Below are 27,343 nucleotides of genomic sequence, written 5' to 3' on the forward strand. Positions count from 1 at the left end.
ATACAAAATTAATGCACAGAAATCTCTTGCATTCCTATCCACTAACAATGGAAGAGCAGAAAGAGAAATTAAGGAAACTCTCCCATTCACCATTGCAACCAAAAGAATAAAATACCTAGGAATAAACCTGCCTAAGGAGGCAAAAGATCTGTATGCAGAAAACTTTAAGACACTGATGAAAGAAATCAAAGACGACACAAACAGAGGAGAGACATACCATGTTCCTGGATTGGAAGAATCAACATCGTGAAAATGTCTGTACTACCCAAAGCAATTTACAGATTCAATGCAATCCCGATCAAATTACCAATGGCATTTTTCACAGAACTAGAGCAAGAAATCTTACGATTTGTATGGAAACGCAAAAGACCCCGAATAGCCAAAGCAATCTTGAGAAGGAAAAATGGAGTTGGTGGAATCAGGCTTCCTGACTTCAAACTATACTACAAGGCCATAGTGATCAAGACAGTATGGTACTGGCACAAAAATAGAAAGGAAGATCAATGGAACAGAATAGAGAACTCAGAAGTAAGCCCAAACACATATGGGCACCTTATCTTTGACAAAGGAGTTATGAGTATACAATGGAAAAAAGACAGCCTCTTCAATAAGTGGTGCTGGGAAAACTGGACAGCAACATGTAAAAGAATGAAATTAGAACACTACCTAACACCATACACAAAAATAAACTCCAAATGGATTAAAGACCTACATGGAAGGCCAGACACTATAAAACTCCTAGAGGAAAATATAGGCAGAACACTCTATGACATCCATCAAAGCAAGATCCTTTTGGACCCACCTCCTAGAATCATGGAAATAAAATCAAGAATAAACAAATGGGACCTCATGAAACTTAAAAGCTTTTGCACAGCAAAAGAAACCATAAACAAGACTAAAAGGCAACCCTCAGAATGGGAAAAAATAATTGCCTATGAAACAACGGACAAAGGATTACCCTCCAAAATATACAAACAGCTCATGCAGCTTCATACCAAAAAAGCAAATAACCCAATCCACAAATGGGCAGAAGACCTAAATAGACATTTCTCCAAGGAAGACATACACATGGCCAACAAACACATGAAAAGATGCTCAACATCACTCATCATTCATCAGAGAAATGCAAATCAAAGTCACAATGAGGTATCACCTCACACCAGTCAGAATGGCCATCATCACAAAATCTGGAAACCACAAATGTTGGAGAGGGTGTGGAGAAAAGGGAACTCTCCTGCACTGTTGGTGGGACTGTAAGTTGGTACAGCCACTATGGAAAACAATTTGGAGGTTCCTTAAAAAACTACAAATAGAACTACCATATGATCCAGTGATCCCACTCCTGGGCATATACCCAAAGAAAACCATAATCCCAAAAGAAACTTGTACCATAATGTTTATTGCAGCACTATTCACAATAGCCAGGACATGGAAGCAACCGAAATGCCCATCAACAAATGAATGGATACAGAAGATGTGGCATATATATACAATGGAATATTACTCAGCTATAAAAAGGGATGAGATGGAGCTATATGTAATGAGGTGGATCGAACTACAATCTGTCATACAGAGTGAAGTAAGTCAGAAAGAGAAGGACAAATATTGTATGCTAACTCACATATACGGAATCTAAAAATGGTACTGAGGAACTCAGTGACAAGAACAAGGATGCAGATACAGAGAATGGACTGGAGAACTCGAGGTATGGGAGGGGGCGGGGGGTCAAGGGGAAACTGAGACGAAGTGAGAGAGTAGCACAGACATATATACAACTGTAAAATAGTCAGTGGGAAGTTGTTGTATAACAAAGGGAGCCCAACTCGAGGATGGAAGATGCCTTAGAGGACTGGGGCGGGGAGGGTGGGGGGACTCGAGGGGGGGAGTCAAGGAAGGGAGGGAATACGGGGATATGTGTATAAAAACAGTTGATTGAACCTGGTGTACCCCCAAAAAAATAAAGAAATAAAAAAAATAAAAAAATAAAAAAAGACTGTCATTCCAGTTCTGCAATTAAAAATGGCTCGGATGGGGGTGGGGGGGGAGGAAGAGCAAGTTTGCAAAAAACGTCTCCTCTGACGAGTTTGACTCTTAAGACTGGAAAAAGTGTGCACAGCAAATGAATACAAGAAATGGTGAAATCTTTAACGCCCCTCTCCCAATTAGCTGACGATTTCTTAAAAGGAAAAAAAAAAGTTAAAGTCAATAAAAAAGGGTTTTATAAACTATGTGTAAAGCCAAATGTAAGGAAAGGGTTGAGGAATGACAAAGAAAATGTAAGACTTAGCTTCTTTAAAAATTTTCTTTTACTGTCTTTTTTTCTATTGAGAATAACCTTCAGCCTAGAAAGTTAAGTGGGGGATGAGGGGGAAAAACAAGAAGGAAATGAAGCCCATCATAGGCACAAATATTTAAAAGAACAACTAAGTCTCCAGAGCTGGACAAAAGTCATCCTGAGAGACTGTGCAGGTGGTAAATGCAGCAAGGCAAAACTAGACCAGAAATGAAATTCCTATTTTAAAAAAAGAAAAGGGTAGATTATACAGCTACAGGTTGGTAAGTAATGTTGATTCCAAGTGAGATTAGATTGAATTAGTTAAAAGGCAATTTATAATATTAGAAACAGAAAGGGTGATCTTTAGAAGTAAACATGGATTCACTAGTAAAAGACCTTGCAAACTAAATCCAGTTCCTTTTTCAGATAGGATAATGAGAATGGGAGAGCAAAGAAATGGACTAAATGGTTCACCTAGATTTCAGAAAAACATAAATAGCTAATGGTAGTCAAGTGGTGGAGGATTATCACACATTAGAGACACCACTTAGGCATCCTGTTATGAGTTCAGTGGATTGATATTGACCTTAATGCAGGATTACAGTGACTTGATATAGGGCTTTGTTCTTGCCCTCCCCTCTTTGTTATTTTTATCAATAAAGGTATAGAATTAATGATTTTGAATTTATCAATGCCACTGAGTCAAAATAGTCAATTGTGCAATGTGATAGAATTAGGGTGTAAATACTTTTAAACAAATAGGAATGACACCTTCAATCTAAGACACAGTTTAGTAAATACCAGACCTTATTCTTGTCTCAAAGAGCAGACGCATACACTCTACATGAGAAATAAAGGTGTTGCTCAGTTTTCAGTTATAGTTTATCATGAAAGTAATGGTAAGTGGCAGCCTACGTTGAGAGCTATTATAATGATTATCACTAAAGTTCAGGGACATGCTGCAAAGAGGGCGTTACGCACATCTGAGGTGAGGAAACTAATGCAAAGAAGTAAAATAACTGGCCACAGCTCTCACAAGGCAAGGGAAGAAGCTGAGAATCAAATTAAATTTGTTTGGTCCCCACATTCATGCTCTTTCCAAGACCATGCACTGTTTCAGCATCTAAGTTCATATGGGAGACAGAAATATCTCTTTTATTTCTAAGTCCCATCTATGCTGTGGTGCATTTTCTTCCTTTTATAAAGTGAAGAAAGGTTATCTTTTGATAAGTTGTGTCACTCAACTAAGTTAAAAAAAAAATTAACCTCAAACATCCACATCTTTCCAATGTGGTCTAGAACAGAGGTTGGCAAACTATGGTCTACAAGTCAAATCCAGCCCACCTCCTGTTTTTATCTGGCCCATGAGCTAAGAATGGTACTTACATTTTTAAGTGATTTAGAAATATCAAAAGAATACTTCATGACACATAAAAACTATATGAAATTCAAATTTCAGTGTCCATAAATAAAATTTTATTGGAACACAGCCATGCTCATTCATTTACATATTGTCTGTGGCTGCTTTCATGCTACAAAGGCAGAGTTGAATAGTTGCGACAGAAATCATATGTGGTGCTCTCACTGCTTTACACTGCTGTTCAACACGCTACAAATTTCAGTGATGTGGTTATAATTCGACAGCATTTCAAGTGCCACACATACTGTCATACAGCCATTTTATTTTTTATTACTAATGCATATTAATCATGTTAAAGAAAAGTAAAGTGAACTTTGAGTGTTGCGCTCTTAAGGCACAGTGGACTGTGGATTATTTTGTTATACAATTATATGGCAAAGCGTCGTGTTTCTTATGCAATGACACTTCAGCTGTGTTAAAAGAACATAATTTATTTTCACATTACCAGACTAAGCACTCATCACAATATCCCCAACTCACAGAAAAGCAACAGTAAGAACCATCAGAAAACTTTAAAATGAAATATCTCATCACAATAGAATTTATTCAAACATACAAAAAATGAGAATGAGGGTGCAACCAAAGTTACTTTCCAAATGGCTCATTTGTTAGCCAGCAAAGAAAGCTCTTTATTGATGGTGAGTTAAAGTTAATTAAATTGTTTTTGACTGCAAGCAGCTAAAAAGTGTGTCCAGAGAAAATAAACATGTTGAAGACCACTAGCTTTTTAGCAAGGACAGTTGCTTGAAGACATCAATTGCCAACTAAAAAACAAGGCAAATGATTTGGCTTGTGATGAGTCTATAGATGTTACCAACACTGCCCAGTTGTTGATTACTGGGGAAGTCAATACTGAGTTTAAAGTGACTCAAGCATCAGCCTCTGTGAATAGTCTCCATGAACAACTACAGGAAAGAATATTTTTTAAAGAACTTGAGAAAACATCAGTGCTGACTGAAGTGGAATCTGCTAAGAGGTGTCGTATCTTAATGGTGGTAAAGACATGTGGAGCAGAAAAAGGTTTACTGGGCAAATTTACAAAGCTTGTGAAAATGTAAATGTTTAAAGTCAATGTTTATGCTCTCTATTATTCATCAGCAGGTATTTTGTGCAAACTATTGGAATCTGTCACGTTAATGAACTAGTAAAGTCAATGGCGAATTTCATTCACTCCTGCAGTCTTAGCTATCATTACTTCCCGTAAGTTTTATTAGAAACAGTAACTGAATATTCTGACTTGCCCAACTACACAGCAGTTTGATAGCAGTAGTAAAGTTTTATTGCAATTTTCTGAGCTCAGGACCAACACTGAATTTTTTCTGAATGAGCATCACCCTCACTTATTATTAACGAACACTGAGTGGATTTGAAAATAAGCTTTTGCTGCAGATTTGATAATGTTTCTTAATAACTTCAACTTAAAAATTACAAGGCAAGACAGCACTTATATGTGAAATTTATACTGCAACAAAGTCATTATGATGACAACTAATGCTGTTTAAATCACAAGTAATGTCAAGTTGCTTTATACACTTTCCATGCTGTCTAGTTAAAACGAGCAGCAAGATATGCATTCTGACACAAATTTGTGGCGGTTGTGTTCTCCAAAGTTAATTGCAGTTCCAGCTACATTTTTGGATCTCAACCCAAGTGCACAAGAAATTTCCATATTTCAAAATCCACTTAACTGTACAAATAACGAGCGTCCATCTAACCTTCAATAGGATATAACAAATCTGCAGCGTAATAGTATGTCAAAGGAAAATATCAAGAGCAGAATCTAATGGAATTCGATAAACACCTTCCAAATGGTGAATATGCTCAATTGAAACCATACACTTGTGGACTGATAACGGTATTTGGTAGTATCTATCTGCATGAAGATATTTTCAAAAATGAAATACATAAAATCACATTACAGATCAGCATAATGGGTGAACATTTGCAATCAATTTCAAACCCCAATTAAATGAAACATTATCCTCTCAAAATAGCTCAATTCCTATCTTTAGACCTATATTACAAAACATTTGTACTCAGGTGTTCACATATATTTTGAACTTCATCAGTAAAAAATTAGTGGAAATTTGTTTTCTCATTACGCAAGTATATAAAAGCCTCAATTTTGCCTTTTGACCCATAAAGCCTAAACTTTACAAAGAAAGTTTGCCAACCCCTAGTCTAGAGCAGTGCAGGAATGTTTACAATTTAAGTGAAATCACAGTATGGTAAACATTGCTGTGAACAATTGTTCTTCCTAAAACCATTCTCATATCCCAGTAGCATTATCTGATAATACTTCTATATGTAGTTCTTTCTTTGGTTATGACCCATGAATTCTTATGAAGTAAATTCCCTAATAATCTGTGGGTCTGTATTAGAGATGGGCAGAGAAGAAACTAGTTACCCCAAATATCAGCAAAGCTTTATAATTCCATTTATTTCTCCCCTAGCAGAAAGATTAGCTTTTAACTCTACTAATCCAATTCAGTCACAAAAAACCTTCAAAACTAAACAAAAAGGGTACTTATGACCTGTTCTTACCTGAGTCCAAAACATTTTTCAAATGTATTCATTCCCAATATTAGTGATTTCCAATAATACATTCACATTAATGTCTTAATGTTTTCTAACTTAAAACAATCAGGTTTGCCTTTATACTGTTTTGTTTATCTCACCATGACAGCAGATATCTAGATTGCCTGCACAGAATCCATTCACCCTCCTTCTGATAGCAATACCCTCATTTCCTTTTGGGTAACACCCCTTCTACCTTATTTCTCAGACCAATGTGCCCCCTGAAGATGGGAGAACAACATTCCCTGGGCCACAGTAGTTGACTCAGGGGTGGGCATGTGAACCAATGAAGGAATAAATGTCAGTCTTAGGATTGTGTTGGAACCATTGAGAGAAACTGTCCTTTGTTTTGGCCAAGATTATGGCAGAAGTCTGAAGCTGCTGGGTGGTCACTTTACCTTCACACGTGAAAAATCTCCCTGACAATGAAAACAGCAGGGTAGGAAGCAAAACTGAGAGATAAGGAGAAAAACAGATTCCTGAATTTTGCACCAGGATCAAGCATGTCTGAAGACACTCTTATCACTAGACTTTTCAGTTAAATGCAATACTGTGCATGCCAATTGCTGAAGCCATGTTAAGTTTCTATCACTTGCAAAGCAAAGGGTACTGGCTAATGCAACTATACAATCATTCACATTGAACCCTAATCTTCGGTCAGATGTTTCTAGATAGTGCCTTTTAATCCATGCTTAACCTGTTATGCTTCATCTCCAGATCTTCTTGTTTCTGAATGGTGGTGCTTGATGGACACACACAGGCTTAGTGCGTGCTGCTTTGACTTATCTTACCTTTGGCATCTTTCAGTAAGCAAAGCACCATTTTGTAAAACCCATTAAAGCACCTAGCATAATGATTAACTGTGAGATACTATCACAGATGTATCCTCTTCATCTGCAATGATGTTAAAGTCATTCACTTAAAATTGGATTTAATAATATTTCATTTCTGTGAATATAATAGTATGACTTCATTTTCTAAAAGGAATGAAATGATTCAGTTTATTTCCTTTGGTTTATTAGTGGCATTAATTCTAATTAGCTGCTCTATTAAGGAGTTCAGAGAAGTAGTAAAAAAAATTTTTTTAACTTACATTAAAGAAAGCTTAGATACTTCCAGGCATATACTCTTTACAACAGGGTTCCAAAAAAGCAAAACAAAATCAAAACCACAAAAGAATATTCCTTTAGGTCTGTTTTTCACATTGACTAAATTAAATAAACTGAATTTTTAAAATTCCTGTCTTCAATTAGTGAGTGGCATTGTTTTACCCATGATTAGAGGAAAGGGGAAAGAACAAGTTTAAAAAAACTACCTTTATTTTTTATTTCTTTTTCAGTTACATACTTTTAAACAGGGATGTGTTTCATTATTCAGACATTCAGGCAACGTTGACTTCATTAGTGTTGACAGAAAAGAAGCATAAAAATGCAAAACATTGTTGGCTTAACCTGAACATACCTGCATTACCTATTATTGACCAGTTTGTGTTGCCAAAAGACTTATTCCTTGGCATTAAAATGGAGCACTTAAAAATATTGCTAAAAAGCAAATGTCTACACACTGGTCTTTGCAGCAAATAAGGGTATTTATAGTTTTAAAATATTTTAAGTCCATAATTGGATTAATATACACACCTTCTTATGTATAAGGAGTTCAGATCATATAAACACTGTACAGTCCAAAAACCCTACTGAGAATAAAACTAAACAGGCTTATGATAAGAAATACAGATATCGCATGTATTTACAAATATCATAGACACACAAATTTGGTCAAATACTGTAAAGAAAGAAGTGGTTTCACATTATAATGGCCAAAACATCCATCTACCTTGCTCAAAGCAAACAAAAATAAAAACTCAGTATGTAACTCCTGTAGTTTAAGACATCATGACAGTATACAAATAGATAAAATGGAAACTGCTGACCAAATTATACAGCAAATGTATTCTAGGCTGAGTGTAGGTCTTTAAAATCAAGAACTTATAAAGGTCATTCATAGGATTCAGAGCAACAATGATAATGTCCTGATTTGCGGGACTCATATGGGTGCCTAATTCATCAAGAACAATGCACTGAACTTTTTGCTAATAAGAAAAATAAATTACAAAGTACAATTAAATTCCTGTAGATGCAACAGTGAAGTCAAAAATGTAGGTTTATTTACTTTAATTACATATTTTAAATGTTACTTTGAGACAATAAAAATAAATAAGCATGCCCGGAGGCATGAACTTAAAGACAAAAAGAAGGAGCTGAGTGGAAAGAGTAAGTAACGATTTCAAAAATGAAAGGTGAATAAGAGATTTGAACAACATAATTATCTTTCTAGCCAGTCTTCTTGTCTTAACTCTCTTCGAAAATTCTGGCTAGTAGAGTGTGACAGAAGTATACCTGTGTCTTTATGGCTTAAAACAAAGCATACTTGAAAAGTGGAATGGGTTTCCTTTTTTACAGAACCATTACTTTGTTCATATGCAGGCACTTCGAAAGACTATGGGGACAAAGCACCTGACACATCCTCTCCAAAATAGTTTTCAATCATCAAAATTACGCTAAAAAGTAGGAAAATTCCAGAGAACCAGCAAAGTTGAATACAAGAGACTAATGTGCACAGAGGGCAATAGAGTGACCCCGTTTTTATTGCTGGGGGTCTTTTCTTTTTTCAATCAAAGAGCAAACAATTAATAAACAGACACCATTGTGTGGCACATCCAAAGTTTTCTGCTTAAGGAGAATGTAATCGTTCAGCAGCAGGTTTCAGTGGGATCTCCTTAGACTTCAACCTCATACGATGCAGTGAGATTCACATTTATTCCTTCTCCTTAGTGTATTTTTCAAAAAATTCCAACATATCTCATTTCTCAAAGTATTCATTCTTGCTGTCTAGCATACATTATTATCTGGAAGCATAAAGTTACATTATACAAATATTTTGCATTTTGAAAAAATAAGCGCTTTTGCCACTTCGGCAACACTGTACTTCACATAGTGGTGCGACAAAAGCAGAGCTCATATTTACCACACTACTTGTGATTCATTTTACCACTACCATCTGCCAAACCCACAGAGCTTTTTCCTCAGTACCTCTGGGCAGTGACTGTACCATGATTTCACAGAGAGAATGTTAACATGACTCATGAATAGCAGTACCGTCAGTAACAGTGAAATCAATGCAGATGTCACACAGATAATGATCTTCTCAAGGGATAACTTCTTTTAAATATTTGGGCAACTCTGTTTTCTCTGTTGAATTATCCACTGGGGAGAAAATTCCTCTTTGATTATGCTCTTACAGAAGTTATAAAAAACCGGATTAGGTATATAACTGGTTGACACTTAAGATACTGTACTGCTTTCTACAACAGGAGGAGAGCTTCTGAAGAATGTTCCATAGAACTGTAATTCATCAATATCACCTCATTGGTCCATTCCATTCACTGATGGGCAAAGCACTCATGTTTTGACAAAACTTTAAAGCTTCCATAAAAGTTAAATTAGAAAAAAATACGAATGTAAGACAACCACAAAATGAAGTATGAAAGTATGACATTTCTGTATCTAAGAGTGAGTCCTTGAAAATATATGTGGTCACTACAGAGATGATTTTAATCACAAGACAGCGGATGAACACGTAAGTAACTCCCCATGATCTGTCTGTGTCCAGAGTCACTTGTGGCGCTGTATGGTTTTCCTTTTCCTTCGTTTGAAAAAACAGCAGCACCTGCAGATGGAGGGAAATACTCCTTTTATTATAAAAATACTAAAATGTTGCAAAGTAAGGCTGAATCTATCATATTAACTTAAGTGGTCATAAAAAGCCACGGGCTGGCGCAACATAAACAGTGAACATACCAATGAAGCATCTATATTAGCGAAACGATGGCAGTTATTACTATCAGTTCATCAATGCGCCTTTTTAGAATAGTATGACATTCTATGAAACATTAAAAGGAGCCACTAAACTGAAGAGGCTCTGCACCAAGACTAAGTAAAAAGCCATAAAGTTCTGAACCCCAACCGACCCACCACATTCTATTTTAGATACTAATTTCTGGCAATGGCATGCTGTTATACAAAGTTCATCCTATGTATTCTTTCCCTTTTTTCCTGACATTCATATGATCGTTGAAGCCACTGTTAGAAAAGCAATAATGAGCCTAATATTGGGGATTTTATTTTCACTAAGAATCAGTTTAGATTCCAAAAATAAAGAAATCCCCAAAACACTCTTCAACAAACATTTTCCATAAAATTTACAAAGTGGAAGGGAGAAAACACATTAAATAGAACAAGAATGCTAAGATTGGCACTTTTAATTCTTTAGGGGTTAAAGAAGGTCAAGCTTATCATAAGTTATTTTAATTAAGGTAAAAATATGCTTAACATTTAAAATAGCATAATCAAGGTGATTCAGTTTTGTAATTGAAAACTGATTCAGTTTTTGTAGTCTATTTAAGAACTATCTGGTTTTTACTCCTAGGTGAAAAAAAATCTAGATATGCTCCCTGAGAGAATAGTTTTTCTCACAGTAAATTCTCCTAGTCATGAGAAGATATAACACATGTAGAGCAATGCTGAGGTTGGTATGAACTGAGAGAGAATCACTGATCAGCAACTAACAAAACAAATACACACACGTATATATATTCTAAAAGTCTAGCATTCCTTCAAATAAAGGTCTGGCTTTTTCCCCCTTCCATACTTAAAGTCAATCTATCAGAATACCAAGATGACAGGTAACACATATAGAAAGGCTCCTTTTTTTTTTTTCCATTGAAGTCCTTGCAAAGATGTTCCTTTAATTCTTACCAGCCCACCTTCCTAAAAGGATATTAACTCAACATTTTCAAGCTAAGCATAAAAGAGATCAGGTAGCTTCAGGTATCCTATCTGGCAAAAGATCATACAAGATGAAATAGTGGCTAGATTTTAGATATCTTTTATATATTTCTGTGAAATAAATGTAAACAAAAATTCACACTATTCAGTTAAATTATACACTCTCTCCACTCACATTATCTTTAGTCAAAAATAATTTCAGACCATTTATTGTGATTTATGCCATGATTATGAAATCACTATGGGGCATTCAAAACCAAATTCCACAACTGCATTTTTAAATTGCATTCAAACAGCACATAATGACTAGACAATGGAATGTGAATAATTCAAAACTATACATATATCAGATAAAAAAGATTCAGCTAGAAATATGTGCAGTTATCCATCTTTGCGGGTTTTACTCTTAATGAGGTAACTACCAGAAAGAATGGAAATAAACTACCCAATCGAGGGCCTTAAAAAGAGACACCATTGTAAAAGAAGACTCTAGGCACAATACATTTTTCCTAGATTTAGAGAAGTCACTCAAATTTTTCTGTTAGCTACCTAATACTTTCTCAAAACTGTTACATATATTTTCTAAAATAAAAAGGCAAAACAAAAATTACTAGCAGATAAAAATCATTATTCTAAAAAGAACCTTTCTTTTTAGACTTAGAAAAGAGTCAGAAAATGTCCACAGTATCAAAAACAAAATGTTAGAAAGTTGGTATTTAAAAGAAACAGACCAAATATTTAGAATATTAAATTTAAGAATATGGTCATATATCAATGGACATTTATTGTTTAATATAAAGTTTTATTAACAATTTTCACTGTTCCTAAATAATGTCATTTGTCTTTTCAAATTCCAAGTATATTCTTTTAAAAAGTTTTCTACTAAAAAAGTATTGTAAGGTATACATAAGCCTTTTGGAATGGGGAATTTAATATAACAGATGTTTTGATGAACAAGTTCAAGTCTCAGATTTTCCACACTTGTATTAGCAATGCACCTTGTCTGCTTTATTTTTTACCACTAATCTGCTTTCAGTTCTGAGAGTTGAGTTCTTCCTATTTCCTAGGTAATCTTTCCTTCCACTGTTTAAGTACTGTGGAACACAGAAAACTACTCCAAGCATTTATTTAAGATTAAATGAGATCTTCAAATGCATATAACTGTAGGGACCTTTTAAAGTCAAAAACAATCTAAAAAAGACATCTATTTTTTAGAAATAAACCCCACTAAATAGAGTACACCCTTGAAACAGATTTGCCTAAGTAGAGCTGGCATGCTATTAAACTGACTACCACCAGAGGACAGCGTTGCTTTATGTGATATGAATGCATCCAAATACAGAGAACAGAGATGTTCTCAAAATATGATATACTCACAGCAGTTTATGAAGGAAATTGATATTAACCTTGTGGCTGATTTCTTAAAAGTCATTATCAAAATAGCTGATTTATAGTTTTAATGATTAAGAAATTAGATCTCATCTCAATTGTCCTGAGTACTCAGTCTAAAACACTGTTTCTCACATATGGCCACTCTGACACATGACTGTTTTATTTTCCTCTTGGTACATAGTACAAATCTGAATTTATTTTATTTATCATCTATCTCCACATATAATGTAAGTTTCCTAAGGTCTTGCTCACAGATACATCCCACAAATGGGCACAAAGTTGGTATTCATATAATACCTATTTAATAAATTAATGATTTGCCTCATAAATGCAACTAACTTCTAGAGTAAGAACCTGGTCAAAATACTAATGCATGTTCTAAAGCTAAAGTTCTTACCCTTGGGCCAGAGACCCTAGTTAAACCTTATAAAATACAGATTTTAGTGCCTGTGGAAGTTTTTCTGGAGAGAAATGATTTGCACCAAATTATTAAAGGAGTCTGGAATGAATTGGGAGATTGGGATTGCCATATATATATTACTAATAAGAAAAAAAATACCACATTTTACACACACACAAAATATTATTAAAGGAGTCTGAATAGCAAGAAGCACTGCTTTCTAGATGCAACTGCCAGATCACCTTGCTGCGTCTCCATTTCCAATGAGGCCTCGTTCTAGATGCAATGAGCTGAGCAATGGAGATACTGAATGGACACCAGGTCATTAATTTACATGAGAGCAGACAAATGCATAAAAAGAAACCATGTAATTTTAACCTGGTACAGTGGGGGGCGGGGTGAGTTATTGGAAACAATAACTGCAAATAATAGCAAGGATTCCAGGAATTAGCACATACAGAAGTTTTCACTGATGATGTGAGCAAGTTATTTTATCAATAAATTCAATTATCTGGTCTTAGAAAATAACTCATACCTTTAAATTTTTAAGGACACTTTCTCTCCTCGCTGCTCAGTGGCCACATTTTCTCACTTGCTCATTCATACCTCATGTGGGGTCTTCTCAGATCTAGACTATTGACAACTACCTTGGGGAAAGATTAGGCTGACTAGATATTTACATCATGTTCTTGTCAATGATTCTCTTTTTCTTGGCTCTTTCTTGATTACTCCTTGTGTAGTTCCAGTGAGCCAGTACGCTCTCACAAGTCAGGTTCATGCTTCTGACCTGATCATTTGGTGGCTGGCCTAGAAGCTTTGAAGCCACATCTCTACTCTTAAATCCTTTGCGAATAAATGTCAAGCTTTGCTTCTGATGAACACTAAGGCTGCTGCCTGAAATACTGTTTAGGTAGGAAACAAGAAATCATAATGGGTCAATGTCCTAAACCGTGTAGAAAACACAGATGGTAACAGCCAAGGTTTTCCTATTGACATCACACCACCATTTTCCTGTTATTGATTGCCTTTTCCTTCTTGTAGAATATGGCTTGTCTTCCTGGATCTATGTCATATACTTTCTTCTCAAAAGTCTACCCAGAAACTGAAGCATGTTCTTCTGTCTGGATCTGATGTTCTTTTCTGTCCCCACAATGACTCACTGGCTCATCCTCCGGTTGAGGGACTGTTGGTACCTGCCAGACCCCATCCACTTAGGACTCCAGAACCTAGCCTCTCCTCATCTAGTTGATGAGTATAGAGAAAATATCTTTCATGACATCTAAACTTTAGTTCATTGACAAAGGATTTTTCCCCTTAAAACTTATACTTGAAATGTGATTTCATTTCCCTAGGCCTCTCGATTATAAAAATGAGAAACTGGTTAGACAAGAAGGGTTTAGATCAGAGAGCAAGACCATCCACGTAACTTACTCTAACTAAGAACCTGCAGACACATCCTCATCTTCAATTTCCTCTTCTCCATCCACACGCAATAGTTCCTAAAGTCTGAAATGACTTTTAATATCTCCCCACCCTCTCATGCTGGCTTAATTCATAATGTCTTGCCTCCACCATTGCTAAGAGCCTTTCAACTGACTTCTAGTGTAAGACTCTCCCTCTCTCCAATTTGCCATCCAAGCTTCCCTCATCATACATATGGCTATGCCCTTTTCCTCTGAGATTTAAGAGGAAAACTTGTTTCCAACCTATTTCTACTCTCCTCTCAGTCTCATCCTCCATTAGGCTTCCTTTCCAGGCAGCCTGTACTTCAGAAGGAAGGAATGAAGAGAGGCGGAAGGGAGTGAGGGAAGGAGGGAAAGGAGATTTTCTGCAATCTGATGACTCCCAGGAAGTGACATAAGCCTCAAAATGGCTGCCAAATTAATTTTCTTAAAATTCGATGTGATTATACCATTTCTTGGCTTAAAACCCTCAGCGTGCTTTCCTGTGCTAAGAAAGATAATGTCCAAAAGAAATTTTTTTACCTTGCTACTAAAGGTCCTTTGAGATTGAACACCTAGCCTATCTCAGTTCCCATTAACATACTCACACTCTGTGTGCACGGCTTACTACTCGAACTTACCCATTCTTTCCTTGCTCCACGTTGTTGCTCAGCTTCTTCTCTCTGACCCCGTTTCCCTTGCCAAATCATACTCATTTTTGAGAACTAGTGCAAATGTGCCCTTACCTACAAAGACTTCTCCGATCTTCAGCTAGAAGTGCATACTCCAGTCTCTGAACTCCATAGTGCTAATCCTATAATACCTTGCTTTAGACCAGTGATTCTCAATCCTGGTTGCCTGGCTGCTCCTTAGAATCAGCTTAAAAGCATTTTAAAAATACGGGTAACCAAACCCCACCACTCAGAAAGTACAGCCTAAGTACTGACATATTTTTAAAACTCCCCAGATGATTGTGATATAAAGCCAGGGTTGAGAGCCACTATGTAAAAGTCACCGGTGTACTTACTATCTTCTCTAATGGAACAAAAGGGCCTTCACTTACCTTCATAATCATCATATTACCAAACACACAATAACGGTTCAGTAAATTATGGAAAGGGGGGGGAAAAGACACACACAGAAACAAAGGGAAAAATACACTTAGAAACTCAATATCTAAACTTAAAGAAAGCCTCGGTCTCCTAAATTCCTGGAATGATGAAGGTGCTATTATTTGTATCAACTGTCTTAAAAAAAAAAAAATTCTCCACTATAGTAAAAAAAAAAAAAAAAAAAAAAAAAAGGCAAAATCTCATTTCTAACGAAGGAGCCACTTTATCTTGGGGGAAGAGACTATTTTCCATCACTTGGAAATCATATATTTATCCCATACTATTCTAGGAAACTTGAGACTAAAATATCTGTGGTAGAATACATTCTAGTTGATGAGATGGGGTGAAAGGGATCTCTGCCAATCGTAGCTAAGAAGAAAAGAAGGAAGTAGGAAACAAATTCTGAAAAAGAATTCTAAGCAGGTCCCTAGCTACCGATAAAATGGTGGAAGAGAGAAGAGAAGCATTAGAAGCAATTTGGAGAAAGAAATCATGCTCACATTTCTTACTCACAGACTAAGAGGATATAAGGAATGCAATAAGAAGGCTGTAGAAATGTTAGAATAATTCTGATTAAAGACAAGACAAAATGTGTGTTTAGAAAGAGTTTTTAACTAGTGAAGAGTTAGGGGAGTTCTGAGGATTTTTGTAGCCCTGTGGAATAAAGCTTCACTGAAATCATGGATTGCTGTCCATCTTTCTAAATAACTGCTTTCTTCAGATTTAATTCACACATCATTAAATTCACCTTTTTAAAGTGTACAATTCAGTGCTTTTTAATATATCCAAAGAGTTTTGCAGCCCTCACTGCTATCTAACTTCAAAACATTTTTTCCACTCCATAAAGAAACCATATAACCTATCAGCAGTCACTCCCATTTTCCTCTTCCCTGCCCTAGGCAATCACTGTTTATTTTCTGTCTCTATATATTTGCTAATTCTGGACACTTCATATACATGGATCGAATAATACGTGGCCTTTTATGTCTGGCTTGTGTCACTTAGCATCGTGTGTTCCATTTCATTTTCTGTATCGGCAACTGATAGTCCATTGTATGGATACACTACATTATGTAGTCAGTTAGTAATAATTTATTGAGGCCTTGGGGATCTTAAGATAAAAAAGGCCTTGTTTTTAAGAAATCCAATAAGTTTCAAGAAGTGGGAGACAGGTAAAGACTATCAATGGCAGACTTAAGGAACCGACAGAACATAGAATTCAGAATGGAACATGAGGCTGGGAAAGACAGGAAGGAGCCAGACCATGAAAGGCATGAAGGGCCTGCTGCCATGCCAAGTGGTCTGGACTTGATGCTCTACGCAAAGAGAACCTCACTTCAGGAAAAGCCTTCCCACCACTTCCTTTTTTCTCATCTTCCAACATCTACAGATAAAAAGCCAAACCATAAACGTACACATTCACACCCACCTCAACTAAATAAATTACTACCCATTCTTCAAAGCCCCCTTCAAAAAGCATTTTCTGATCATTCTGTCAGTAAACAGTCTTTTTCTTTACAAGCTCTAATGGGTTTTTCATGCCTTTTTCATAGTATTTATCATACACTGATAAATGCTGATACAACTGAAATTATCCCTACTGAAGTGCGATCTACTTAACGGCAAGGATAGTATCAGGTATTTCTGAAATCCAAGCAGCATAACTGTTGAATGAATACATGGAAAAATGTAATAGCTTTGGTGGAAAGCAGGTCTCTAGGAGGATGCGAACACAAAAGAGCCAGTTGCAGTGAAGAGTGTGGGTGTGGAAGTAAAAATATTGGAACACTGATGGAAGAGGCACAAGTCTGGGAAGAGCACAGATGAGAGAGGTCACTGGCAGCCCGAAGTGGAGAAACAGAGAGGGGTGATAACGGCAACTGAGCACCTGCCATGTGGCAGACAAAACACCAGTGCTTTATCACATTTAATTTTCTCAACAATCTATGAGGCAGATATTATTAGCCTCATTTTACAGGAAAAGAAACAAGCTTGAAGAAGGAAACAAACAGTGGCAGAAGTAGGATTCTACAACCTACGTTTAATTGCAAAGGCAGTGTGTGTTCTCTGCCACATGCCACCCACTTTTATAACTGTGCTTAGGAGTGCACAAACACATACAAACTTAAAAACTGTTGTTTTTATTTTTGATGTAAAAATACAAAAGTATGTAGCCGACTAATTATATCCTGAAATCCACCAAACTAAGTCATACTGACTATGAATAAATTCCACAGTCAAACTGGTTAAAATGGACATTTGATCATTACTCTTTAAAAAGAAATATCCACAAAAGCTTCCTCATCTTGCAGCCAGCAAACAAGTATTATTTTTGGAAATTATGTAAGGTTCCTTTTGGATATGAGTAGATGAATAAATGTTCCAAAATTTACTAATCTAAACAACTTTCTTTATTCACTCCAAGGCTAACTCAAAATTTATTCTGAAATTGAGAGAAGCATTTTAAACACAACATTATAACTAAAGGCAAGTGTCAGAAAATAGTTTTAATTCAACATTATTGCAACAGACAAGAATATTAATTTTCATAATATCTGTAATTAGCAGGAACTATTTAGATGTGGATTTTTCAAAACACTCTCTCACTATAGTTTATCCTGAAATTTATCAGTGTATACCATGTGTATTCAGTGGCAATATAATCAATAATAGTAAGTGAAATACTGGTTTACTGATACTATTGCTATATGTATTTAACAATTACAAACAGGAAAAAAAGAAAGAAGCTTAACTCAAAAACTTGCCTTTCTATTTAAAATAGCAAATAAAGCCTTGTGTTATAAAACAAATGCACAAGCACAGCAAGGTTGGTGTATCATCTACTCAAAAAACTGCCCCCAAATCTATGTCGCTTGAAGCAAAAAAGCTGCAGCAGGCAAAAGAGCTCCTCAATTATTTCTTGTTTTTCAGAGCTAATGTAAATGACATCAAATACTTTTTGGACAACTTTTACCAATTATAATTCCTATGTTGAAAAGTTTGTTTTTTAAAAACACAAAATGGTGCTAAATCTTTGAAATTACAGTCAACGGAGCTATTTCTGCCTGCCTACACTTGAGAACTCACCACATGTTCAACACTTTCTGGCAGCTAAACACAAAAAAAATAGAAGGAAAAAGAGAGAGAGAAAGAGAGAGAGAGAAAGAGAGATCATCAGAAACTGCCCACATTGAAATTATCACATTGTTTTTCATGCTTAATTTTTTCCAAGCAGAATTATTATAATTTACTTTAACAACAAAAAAACTAATTTAAAACTAATATTAATACATGCAGCATACTACAAAATTAATAATTATATATTCTTATGTTTACAGAAAAAATGAGCATCTATAGTGTAGCAATAACTTTCATGCATCAACATTCCTAAAAATAAACAGCAAAAAAATGCTGTTAACTCTAAATAATAATTTGAGCATAGTTCTTAAATAACTATTTTTGTATTATTGAAACATTTACTGAAAGAGCACTATTTTAAACTTAGTGATTAAAATAATTAAACATAATACCACTTGTTTTGCATGCATCTATTCCTCGAAAAAAATTTCCTTAAATAATTATACATGACTATAAATCTAAAACATGCACAGTTTAAGGAAAAAAAGTTACTAAATCAAGCAAAACCAATACATACTTGGTTTCATCCATCACTTCTACTTCCGTAGGGGCTGTGATGGGTGCATTTGAACGTCCTGCAGTAGGGTCATCTGTGTTTAATTCTCCATTTGTAGAACTCACAACCTGCAAAAAATAAAAAAAATACACACACACAGTAATAGGTTATACAATGATAAACATAAAGTATTGAAATTAGAAAGTTAATATGAGGAACACAAAATAATTAGTATGTAGTTGTTCATAACTGAATATACTAATAGGTCTACATTTTATTAAAGATAAGGTAATTCAAGATTTGCTTTTCGACTGACTTCATCTTGAAATTTCTGTCCTCTGTCTCCTGTCCTCTGTTTTTTTAAGGCTAACGCAATCAGTTCCCTCTTGTGTGCCAATCTCCTTTGGTATCTTGCTACATCATGAATTACTTCCTTTGGAAACTTCAATATTGTTCCTTCCAATGGATCCTTCATTTCAATCTGTAATCATGCTCAGGTCTCACTCTCATGTTGCCTATTCATTCACCCAGCTATTCAAGTCCCAAATCCAGGAGTCACTGTGATTCCCCTCTTTGACTTAAACCATCAGCTGATCCTGTTAAATCCTCCTCTGACACATACCCAAACCTAATCGGTCCTCCCCACTCTATGACTACTAGAAATGCAGTCCAGACCACCATTATCTCTTAAGTGAAGAAGAGCAAAAGCCTATTAACTGGTCTGCTTTTACTTGTATGCACCTTTTAATGGATTGTCTACACAACAACCAAGGTACTCTTTTTAGATGTAAATTAGATAACACATCATTCTCTGCTAAAAATCTTCCAATGTCAACTTCCTGATTTCATTTAAAATAAAGATCCATACTCTTTACTCCAATTTACAAAGCCCCACAAGATCTGAATCCTGCCTACCTCTATGATCTCATAGCACTTTCCCTTTGCTCACTAGCCTCCATCCAATGTCAAGTTTATTTTCACTTTATGGCCTTGGCACTACCTATTCTCACTCCCTGGGATTCTCTTCTTGCTATTGACTGTCTTCTTATCTTTCAGATTCTCAGAGAATGTCTCTAAAAAGGCACTTTTCCAAAATACAATCTAGAACTTCCATGCAGACATACTCTTTCATGTTATACTTTATTTTTAATTCCTTGTATAGCATTTATCCATGTTGATGCTCTTCTGATTGATTGGTTGACTGATTGATGTGTTTCCTGATACCCACCCCCACCTCCATTAAAATTAAGCTCCATTACAACAAGAGCCTTGTATTGCTCCCCAAGAGATCCCGCCACTCTTATCTGGCACAGAATAGGCACTTAATAAATATTTGTTGAAATAAATGAATAAATGCATGTGTGTATGAAATCTTAAAGCAAGATAAAAACCATAACAAAACTCCCAAATTCTCTTGGTCCTACAAAGTCACCTTACTGTCCTATCTCTTGTTTTCCTCTAAACTTCTTGAAAACAATCATCTTATCACTTCCACTTCTATAAAATTCTCCATTTATTCCTTAACTCCTCCCAATCTATACTCAGTCCCTACATCAGAACTCAAATAAGAGTTTTTTTGAAGGTTACCAACAAATATGAAAATAGAAAATATGTTAGTAGTCTTTGTTCACTCTTTAATTGCCTGTACATCTCCCTATCACTTGGTACCAGCTAATCTCTTTGGAGTAAGACAGATCTAGATTCAAAACCTAGTTCTATCACTTACCAGCTATGTGACCCTGGAAACACACCTCACCTTGCTAAACCTCAACGTCCTCAACTATGAAATTGGAAAAATTATCTATTTAATATAGTTGATATGAGGATGAAATGAAATTAATATATAAAGCACAGTGACTGGCATATAGTAAGAGTTCAACAAATGGTGGCCATCATTATTACTGTTAGTCTGACCTAAAGTACAGCTTCAACTATCACCTCTACATAAAGGATTCCCTGAACCTAACCACTCACCTACATGGTCAGTTACCTAGACCAAGTTTGGCACCTCACTCAGTATTTCTAAAACCAAATTTATCTTACTCCCTCTTAAATCTGTTACTTTTCCTATAGTTACTATTTCTAGTAAAGCCCTTGCCTCTTCCCAGACTCCAGGCTCAAAATCTAAGAATGATTTTTGATGCTTTCTCTACTTGATCTCGTTATAAGGTAACAAAGGCCTAAGTATCAGGGTTCACAGGTGACTACTAGACTTAAGACTTCCATTTACAGAAGCCCATATTTCTAAAACTTAAGTTCTAAGAGGCTACAACATGCCAGACACTACTCTAGGAACTTGAAATAGCATAGTAAACAAGCAAGACAAACAACCCTGCCCTTGTGGACTTAATAGTCTAGTGTGGAGAAATAGGGTCCCTTCCCCCAACTCAAGGAAAATAACCAGAAATCAATCAATATATCTAGATGAAGTCATGATTTATGGGAGTTCAGCTTCCTACATCCTATATGGAACAAGTACTTAGAAATGAACACTGCATTTGTGCCTTGAGCTGAAAACATAGAACTGCCTTGATCACCTTTACAGGCAATCCAAGGGGAGCAACATTCCTATGTCTAAGTCGCGCTCTCTGCTTCTGGGGCACCTGCTTCCTCCCTTCTGTCATTCTATTGAGCCTTGTGGCTCTGTGTCAATTTTTTCTCTTAAAATTCTCCCTCTTTCTGAAAACATTAAAAAATACTTACTTGTCCTAATTACTGAATATAATTGGGTTCTTCATTCTTAATTTTTAAAATGTCAGAGTCCCTTCAATGAACTGGAAAGGAACTAAAAAGCAGAATTCTTATCCTTTACTTCTGTATTCTCCACCACCTTTAACTAGCACAATGCCTTGCATGCAGTGGATAATCGAAAACAGTTAACTGAACAATTTCCATTGCTCTTTCCTTACATGATATTCAACAGGTTTCTTTTCCTGCTTTTGTTCAACGGCCCTAAATAGCTGGAGCAACCAGCCTCAACTTACAGGCAACTCGTCAAGAGTGTCTTCCCCTACTTAAGCAGCATAAATGAAAATTTGAAACTCAAGTACTCAATTTCCAGCAACAGTAACTATATATACATTATAATTATACAATCTGATTTACTTCACTTCACAGGAAGTCATATCTGACTTTAATTATCTTTATTTTAGTGAAATGTTTCAAATTTCATTCCACCTGGTTCATCAGAACCAGATCAAAAGGAAATAACATCTGATTTATGAATTTTTTAATGTAATTTTTCCTGGGCTTCCCAGATTCCCTAACGCTTTGAGTAAAGGCCAATATCCCAGGGTCAGAATAGAATCAAAGCGGTAACAGAGTTCTGTGACGCTGACCCACTTAAAAGCAGTGATATGAGAGTGTATCACAGCATTAAAAGTGTTTCCACTTAAGAAAACTAGTGGTCTTTTTGCAAACAGATTTTAGAGGAAGAAACAAAGACATACTATCATAAATAATGTGTCACTATCTTCTTGGGAACCAAAAGCAATCAATCAATCAAACAAATATTGGATTGGCCAAAAAGTTCATTCTGGTTTTTCCTTAAGATGTTACAGGAAAACTCGAATGAACTTTTTGGCCAACCCAATATATAAAAATTATTTTTGTAAGCCAAATTTTGAAGAATGAGTCCTTTTAGGTGACATTTCTAGAATTATAACTCAAACTAGAACATAAGAGTCTCTGAAATATTAGTGTTTATCAGACTAATTTCCTTAATCAAAGCATATCTAAAAAGTCACAGATGTTTTGAGGTTTGACATTTCAAAAGAAAATTCCGGTGTTTTACAGGATTTTTGTTGTTGCTGTTCTTGTTTTTAAAGAAAATTTCTGTTATTCCCACTTGATAAGAAACTTAGTGCAATTCCTATTTTAAGAGGTTTATAAAAAAGGAAGCTAGGCTAGTTTTACTATCACTGTATCAGAGTTGAAGGGCAGGCAGTGGGGAAACAGCCTGCAGCGAAGTGTGGGAGAAAAATAATGGTTCATTTAAGGGCTGCCTGCCCAACCTAATTCCAAAAGAAGTCATTTTCATAGACTGGAGTACAAAGATAACACAGGGTATCTTTGTAATCAATGATGTTAAAATGCCAATTAATACAGTTCCAAATATAATGAATTCAAATTAGTGATACTATTATCTTCCTAATTTCTATTTGAAGTCTGTAAGCATATTACAAGTGCTCAGTAGAAGCACAATATACTAATTAACCAGATCTTCATCTATCCAATAACTATATTAGAAATATTAAAAGATTATCTAGTTTACTCACATACTCAGCTTTTTCTAAAAGTCATCTATAAGAAAGCACACTAGTAAATAAGATATAGTTAAAAGAGTAATTTCTGAAGAGTTTACTGGACCTGTGCTAGGGTTCATATGACTACATGAAACCAACTTCCTAACATATTCTAAAAGCTATAGAGTTATAATTGATATTCTCGACACTCCAACTGATGACCCAAAGGCCCAGTGACACTCTCACTGACTTTCAACAAAGAGAAACCAAAACAGATTCTCAATCTAATGTTCACTTACGGAAGTATTAAGGAGAGCACTCTATTCTTTGAGTATTTCAGTCTTTCGAGATGTTATTGTAAATGTTACTGGGAAAGTGCTAAATTCTTTAACTTGAGATATCTGGTTTTCTTTAATTAACAATAATCTTTTGACGTTCAAGACTACCTGCCCTTTGTTGCAAAACTCCTATATGTCCCAGCTGCTCCCCTCACCTCCTCGGAGCAGTTTTCTCAGGGTTACTTGAGATGCCACCTCCCAGGCTTGAAGTCCTAAAACTTCCCACCAAATAAAACATAACTCTCAACTTTTAGGTTGTGAATATATATTTTTAATCGACAAAACCACAACATTTTAAAAGTCTCCTGTCTTTTGTTTTGGGAAAAGCGAGCTCAGTTTACACTATATTCTCTTCCCTTCTGTATTAGTTATTAAAATCTTTCTTTACTGCCAGAAAAAAAAAAAAAAGGAATATCAAAACAAATGTGTAATGCCGATTTACCCCAATTATACTAAACAAGGAGTTTCCCAAACTAAACTAAAAAAGATGAACTGGAAATTATTTACGTAATAAATGCATGGAACTACTCCTTCCACAACCTCTCTTTTTTAGACTTCAGTACCCCAGAAAATGATGAATAGAAAGATATGGCTGTTCTAGTCAATCAGTTCTTTTCCTTGTTAGTACCTTAGTATTTTCAAAGATTTGATAAAGAAAACTGAAACTGGTTATTTGAAACAGTTTAGAAAGGTCTGCATTAACAATTAGCACAATGGAAAACTGACTCAGATATGACATCTATTACTCCTCTGACTTTTAAACACATATGTTTTCTTACCATTTCAAGATAACATTTGTCTAATTCTTTTCCTGTTATCACCACCTGTATCTGTATTTCTGAAGTGATACTGACTAAAATATCAGACTGCTTATTACAACAATTACTGTTATTCTTTCGTTTCATCAACAGTGCCTGGCTGCATGACACATCTGCACCACTTGTGATTCTGCCCTTTTTTCCCCAGTGTCACATTGTTCCTTAAATGAAAACCAAAGGCTGGACAACTGGAGGAGTTTTCCAAACAATCAGAACATATTTCACAGCACGTAAAAAGCAGTGCCCTTACCAGCTGTCTTCTTCCCTCTGCTTGCCATGACCTCTCAGCTTTTTCACATCAGATTTTTAGTTAGCACTGAGTTCCACGGACTGTGTTACAGTAAAAGGCTCAACACAGTGGAATTAGAGGCTAGTACCATCTCCTGCCAGTGGTACATTTTAAAACCTATTTGGGAAATCCTGATTTGCCAGGTAGAAACATGAAAAAAGGATAACTGACCCCTCCCTTTCCCTCAACCCCCACACCAACTAAATTCTACCTTCTAATTATCTTTCAAGTCCTTTTATTTCTCTTCATCTCCACTACCCACCATCTCTCCTCAGCTGTGGCCTTTTGAGAGTTGTGTCCTTGCCTTAGATTTGTCTCCCTTCAATCTAGTCTCCAGCAAAAGTAATCTTTGTAAATCTAACCAAGCTAGTTCCCTACCCAATTCTCTTTATGGCTACCCAATATCCTCAAGCCAAAGTCCAAATGTAATGAGACCTTTTAGGTCCTTCACAATTTGCCTCCTGCCTACCTGTCAATCTCATTTCTCAATACGCACCAGCATGACCAAATTGCATTTAATTCCTCAATCTGTCAATCTCTCCTCCAAAATCTTACGCATGCATGTTGTTTTCTCTGCAGATACACTCTTCTCTTAACCCCTTCTACCTTCTTCAACTGCTAAGTCCTACTGATTCTTCACTTTGAGAACAGGTGAAAAAACAGAATATAAATAATACCATTTTTTTCCAGGAAACCTTAACCTGCTAAATCCAAGTTAGGTGCTTCTCCTATATACACAGCACCTTGTACTTTCTCCACTTATCACACTGCCTGTTTATTAGCCTTTCCCATTAACTGAAAGCTCCATGGGGACAGGCACCATATCTGTTATTCTCCCTTTTATTCAAAGAACCTAGCACAGTGCCAAGCACCTAGCAGACATTTATATATATTTGCTGAATAATGAACAGCCAAGAAACTGAAAGTGGTAGGCCTAAGCTTCTCAGCCATATTTATTACCAGTGACACTAAGGGGAGGAAGAGGGGGCACACTTGATCCCCTAGGAGCTCTTCCAGAACACATACCAGCCAAAAATAATTCAAAGTGAAGTCTTTAAGTATTTGAATACTATTCTTAGTCTCTTCAGTGGGAAAAATTTATCAGCGTATAGCATTATCCTTCTGGTTAGTAAATTAACATGATTTCACTGAAGAGAGAGAATAAAATTACATAAATCCCATTTCACAACGCATTCTTTTGGCTGTATCTCTGTACTTCACTTCTCAGAGATGGATTAAAAATAATAATCAAATACCAAATTGTGCACTCTAAAAAAATAAAAATAAAAAGCTAGTCAAATTTCTTACTTTGCAAAAGCAATAGATTATTCTACTATTTAGTACTTCCTAAGCCCCAGCCTCTATGCTAAATACTTTTTAAAAAATTCTCACAACAAAACCATGAGGTAGAACTATTAATAAGTCCATGTTACTGATGAATAATCTAAGGTACAGAATTTGAATTTATGCTTACGCTGCTCACCACAATTAAATCAACTTGGTAACCTATATGTCTGATCTGTAATGTATATATAATAATTCTGAAAAAATAAGGAGTTCAAATGTAGACTCCAACATTCGGTTCCTATTAAAAGCACATGTGAAATAATGAGTTTCTGAGGATTTTTCCATAGCTCCGGTCAAAAAGGCAAGAGGTGCTGGTATACATTTTATTACCAGGTAGCAATCTACTTATTTTGGAAACTGTCTTTCCTAAGAAACTATACAATGACATGCCCTTAGGATTTGTTGAGGATAATTTTTTAAATTGCCATTTAAAGTCTTTGTATCTCTTGCAAAGCCAATGCTTGGAAACTTGTCCAACAGGTGGTTTAGCAACCATCGAACAAACAACCTCAAGGCAAATTCTTCTCATACTTTTGTATTAGTAAAAAGATTTTTCTCTTTATTTCTTCCCTTTATCAGATTATAAGAATGAAAGAACACACTGTTTTCTTTGCTTCATTCAAAGTCAAATATAGTATTCAATTATTGTAATAATCATATTAGCTCAGATTTAAGACACTTTATTTCTTCTATTATTAATTTTTAAATAATTTCATTAGCCCAATTATACCAGTGTCATATTATAACTTTTCAAATTTCGAAAGTGGGTAATTTATAAAAATTATAAATAAATTCAGCATTTTGGGGTGGAGCAAGATTCAGGCATGATCTTACTTAGGCTGCTAGCAAATTTTTTATGACAGTAAAACTACCTCAGTGTTCAGCACATCGAGTTAGTTAATTCAGGAAGTAAATGGAAAATAGTATAAAATTTTTTGTCTTACTTATGTATTACCAGAATTCTAGTAAGTAAACTGAGCACTTACAGAATATTAGAATGAAGCCAGATGTAAACTCTACAAGGCAGAAAAGTTTTAAAGAGACTATGAGAAATGAGCAGAATTGAATATATCTTTAAGAACATGTGAAAAAATAGAATAAAGTATTAGAGTGATGAGCCAATAATCAAACTCATTAACCCTTTGATAGTCTAAAGATATCCCATGAGCCATCTTGGGGAATTCCAGAGTAAGAAAAAACTAAAGATAAAT

At 35.5% G+C, this 27,343-nt stretch overlaps 1 protein-coding gene across 15 annotated transcripts in view; it reads right to left on the minus strand.

Annotated features, from left to right (window-relative positions):
• Positions 1 to 7,267: 7,267 nt before the first annotated feature.
• Positions 7,268 to 27,343, minus strand: part of CSNK1G3 (casein kinase 1 gamma 3) — a 116,224-nt gene continuing 96,148 nt past the window's right edge. For 8 of the 15 annotated variants that reach the window (XM_057736517.1, XM_057736455.1, XM_057736511.1 and 5 more), the window contains 3 exons: positions 19,118 to 19,224; positions 18,550 to 18,573; positions 7,268 to 9,998 (listed from right to left, as the gene is read on the minus strand). In XM_057736517.1, the coding sequence (XP_057592500.1) occupies positions 9,944 to 9,998; positions 18,550 to 18,573; positions 19,118 to 19,224 (186 nt within the window). In that variant the 3' untranslated portion in view covers positions 7,268 to 9,943. The remainder of the gene's footprint in view (positions 9,999 to 18,549; positions 18,574 to 19,117; positions 19,225 to 27,343) is intronic. The other 7 variants (XM_057736536.1, XM_057736474.1, XM_057736526.1 and 4 more) reach the window with 1 other exon arrangement.

This window comes from Hippopotamus amphibius, chromosome 1 (assembly GCF_030028045.1).
Source record: "Hippopotamus amphibius kiboko isolate mHipAmp2 chromosome 1, mHipAmp2.hap2, whole genome shotgun sequence".
In the NCBI taxonomy this organism is placed as follows: domain Eukaryota; kingdom Metazoa; phylum Chordata; class Mammalia; order Artiodactyla; family Hippopotamidae; genus Hippopotamus; species Hippopotamus amphibius.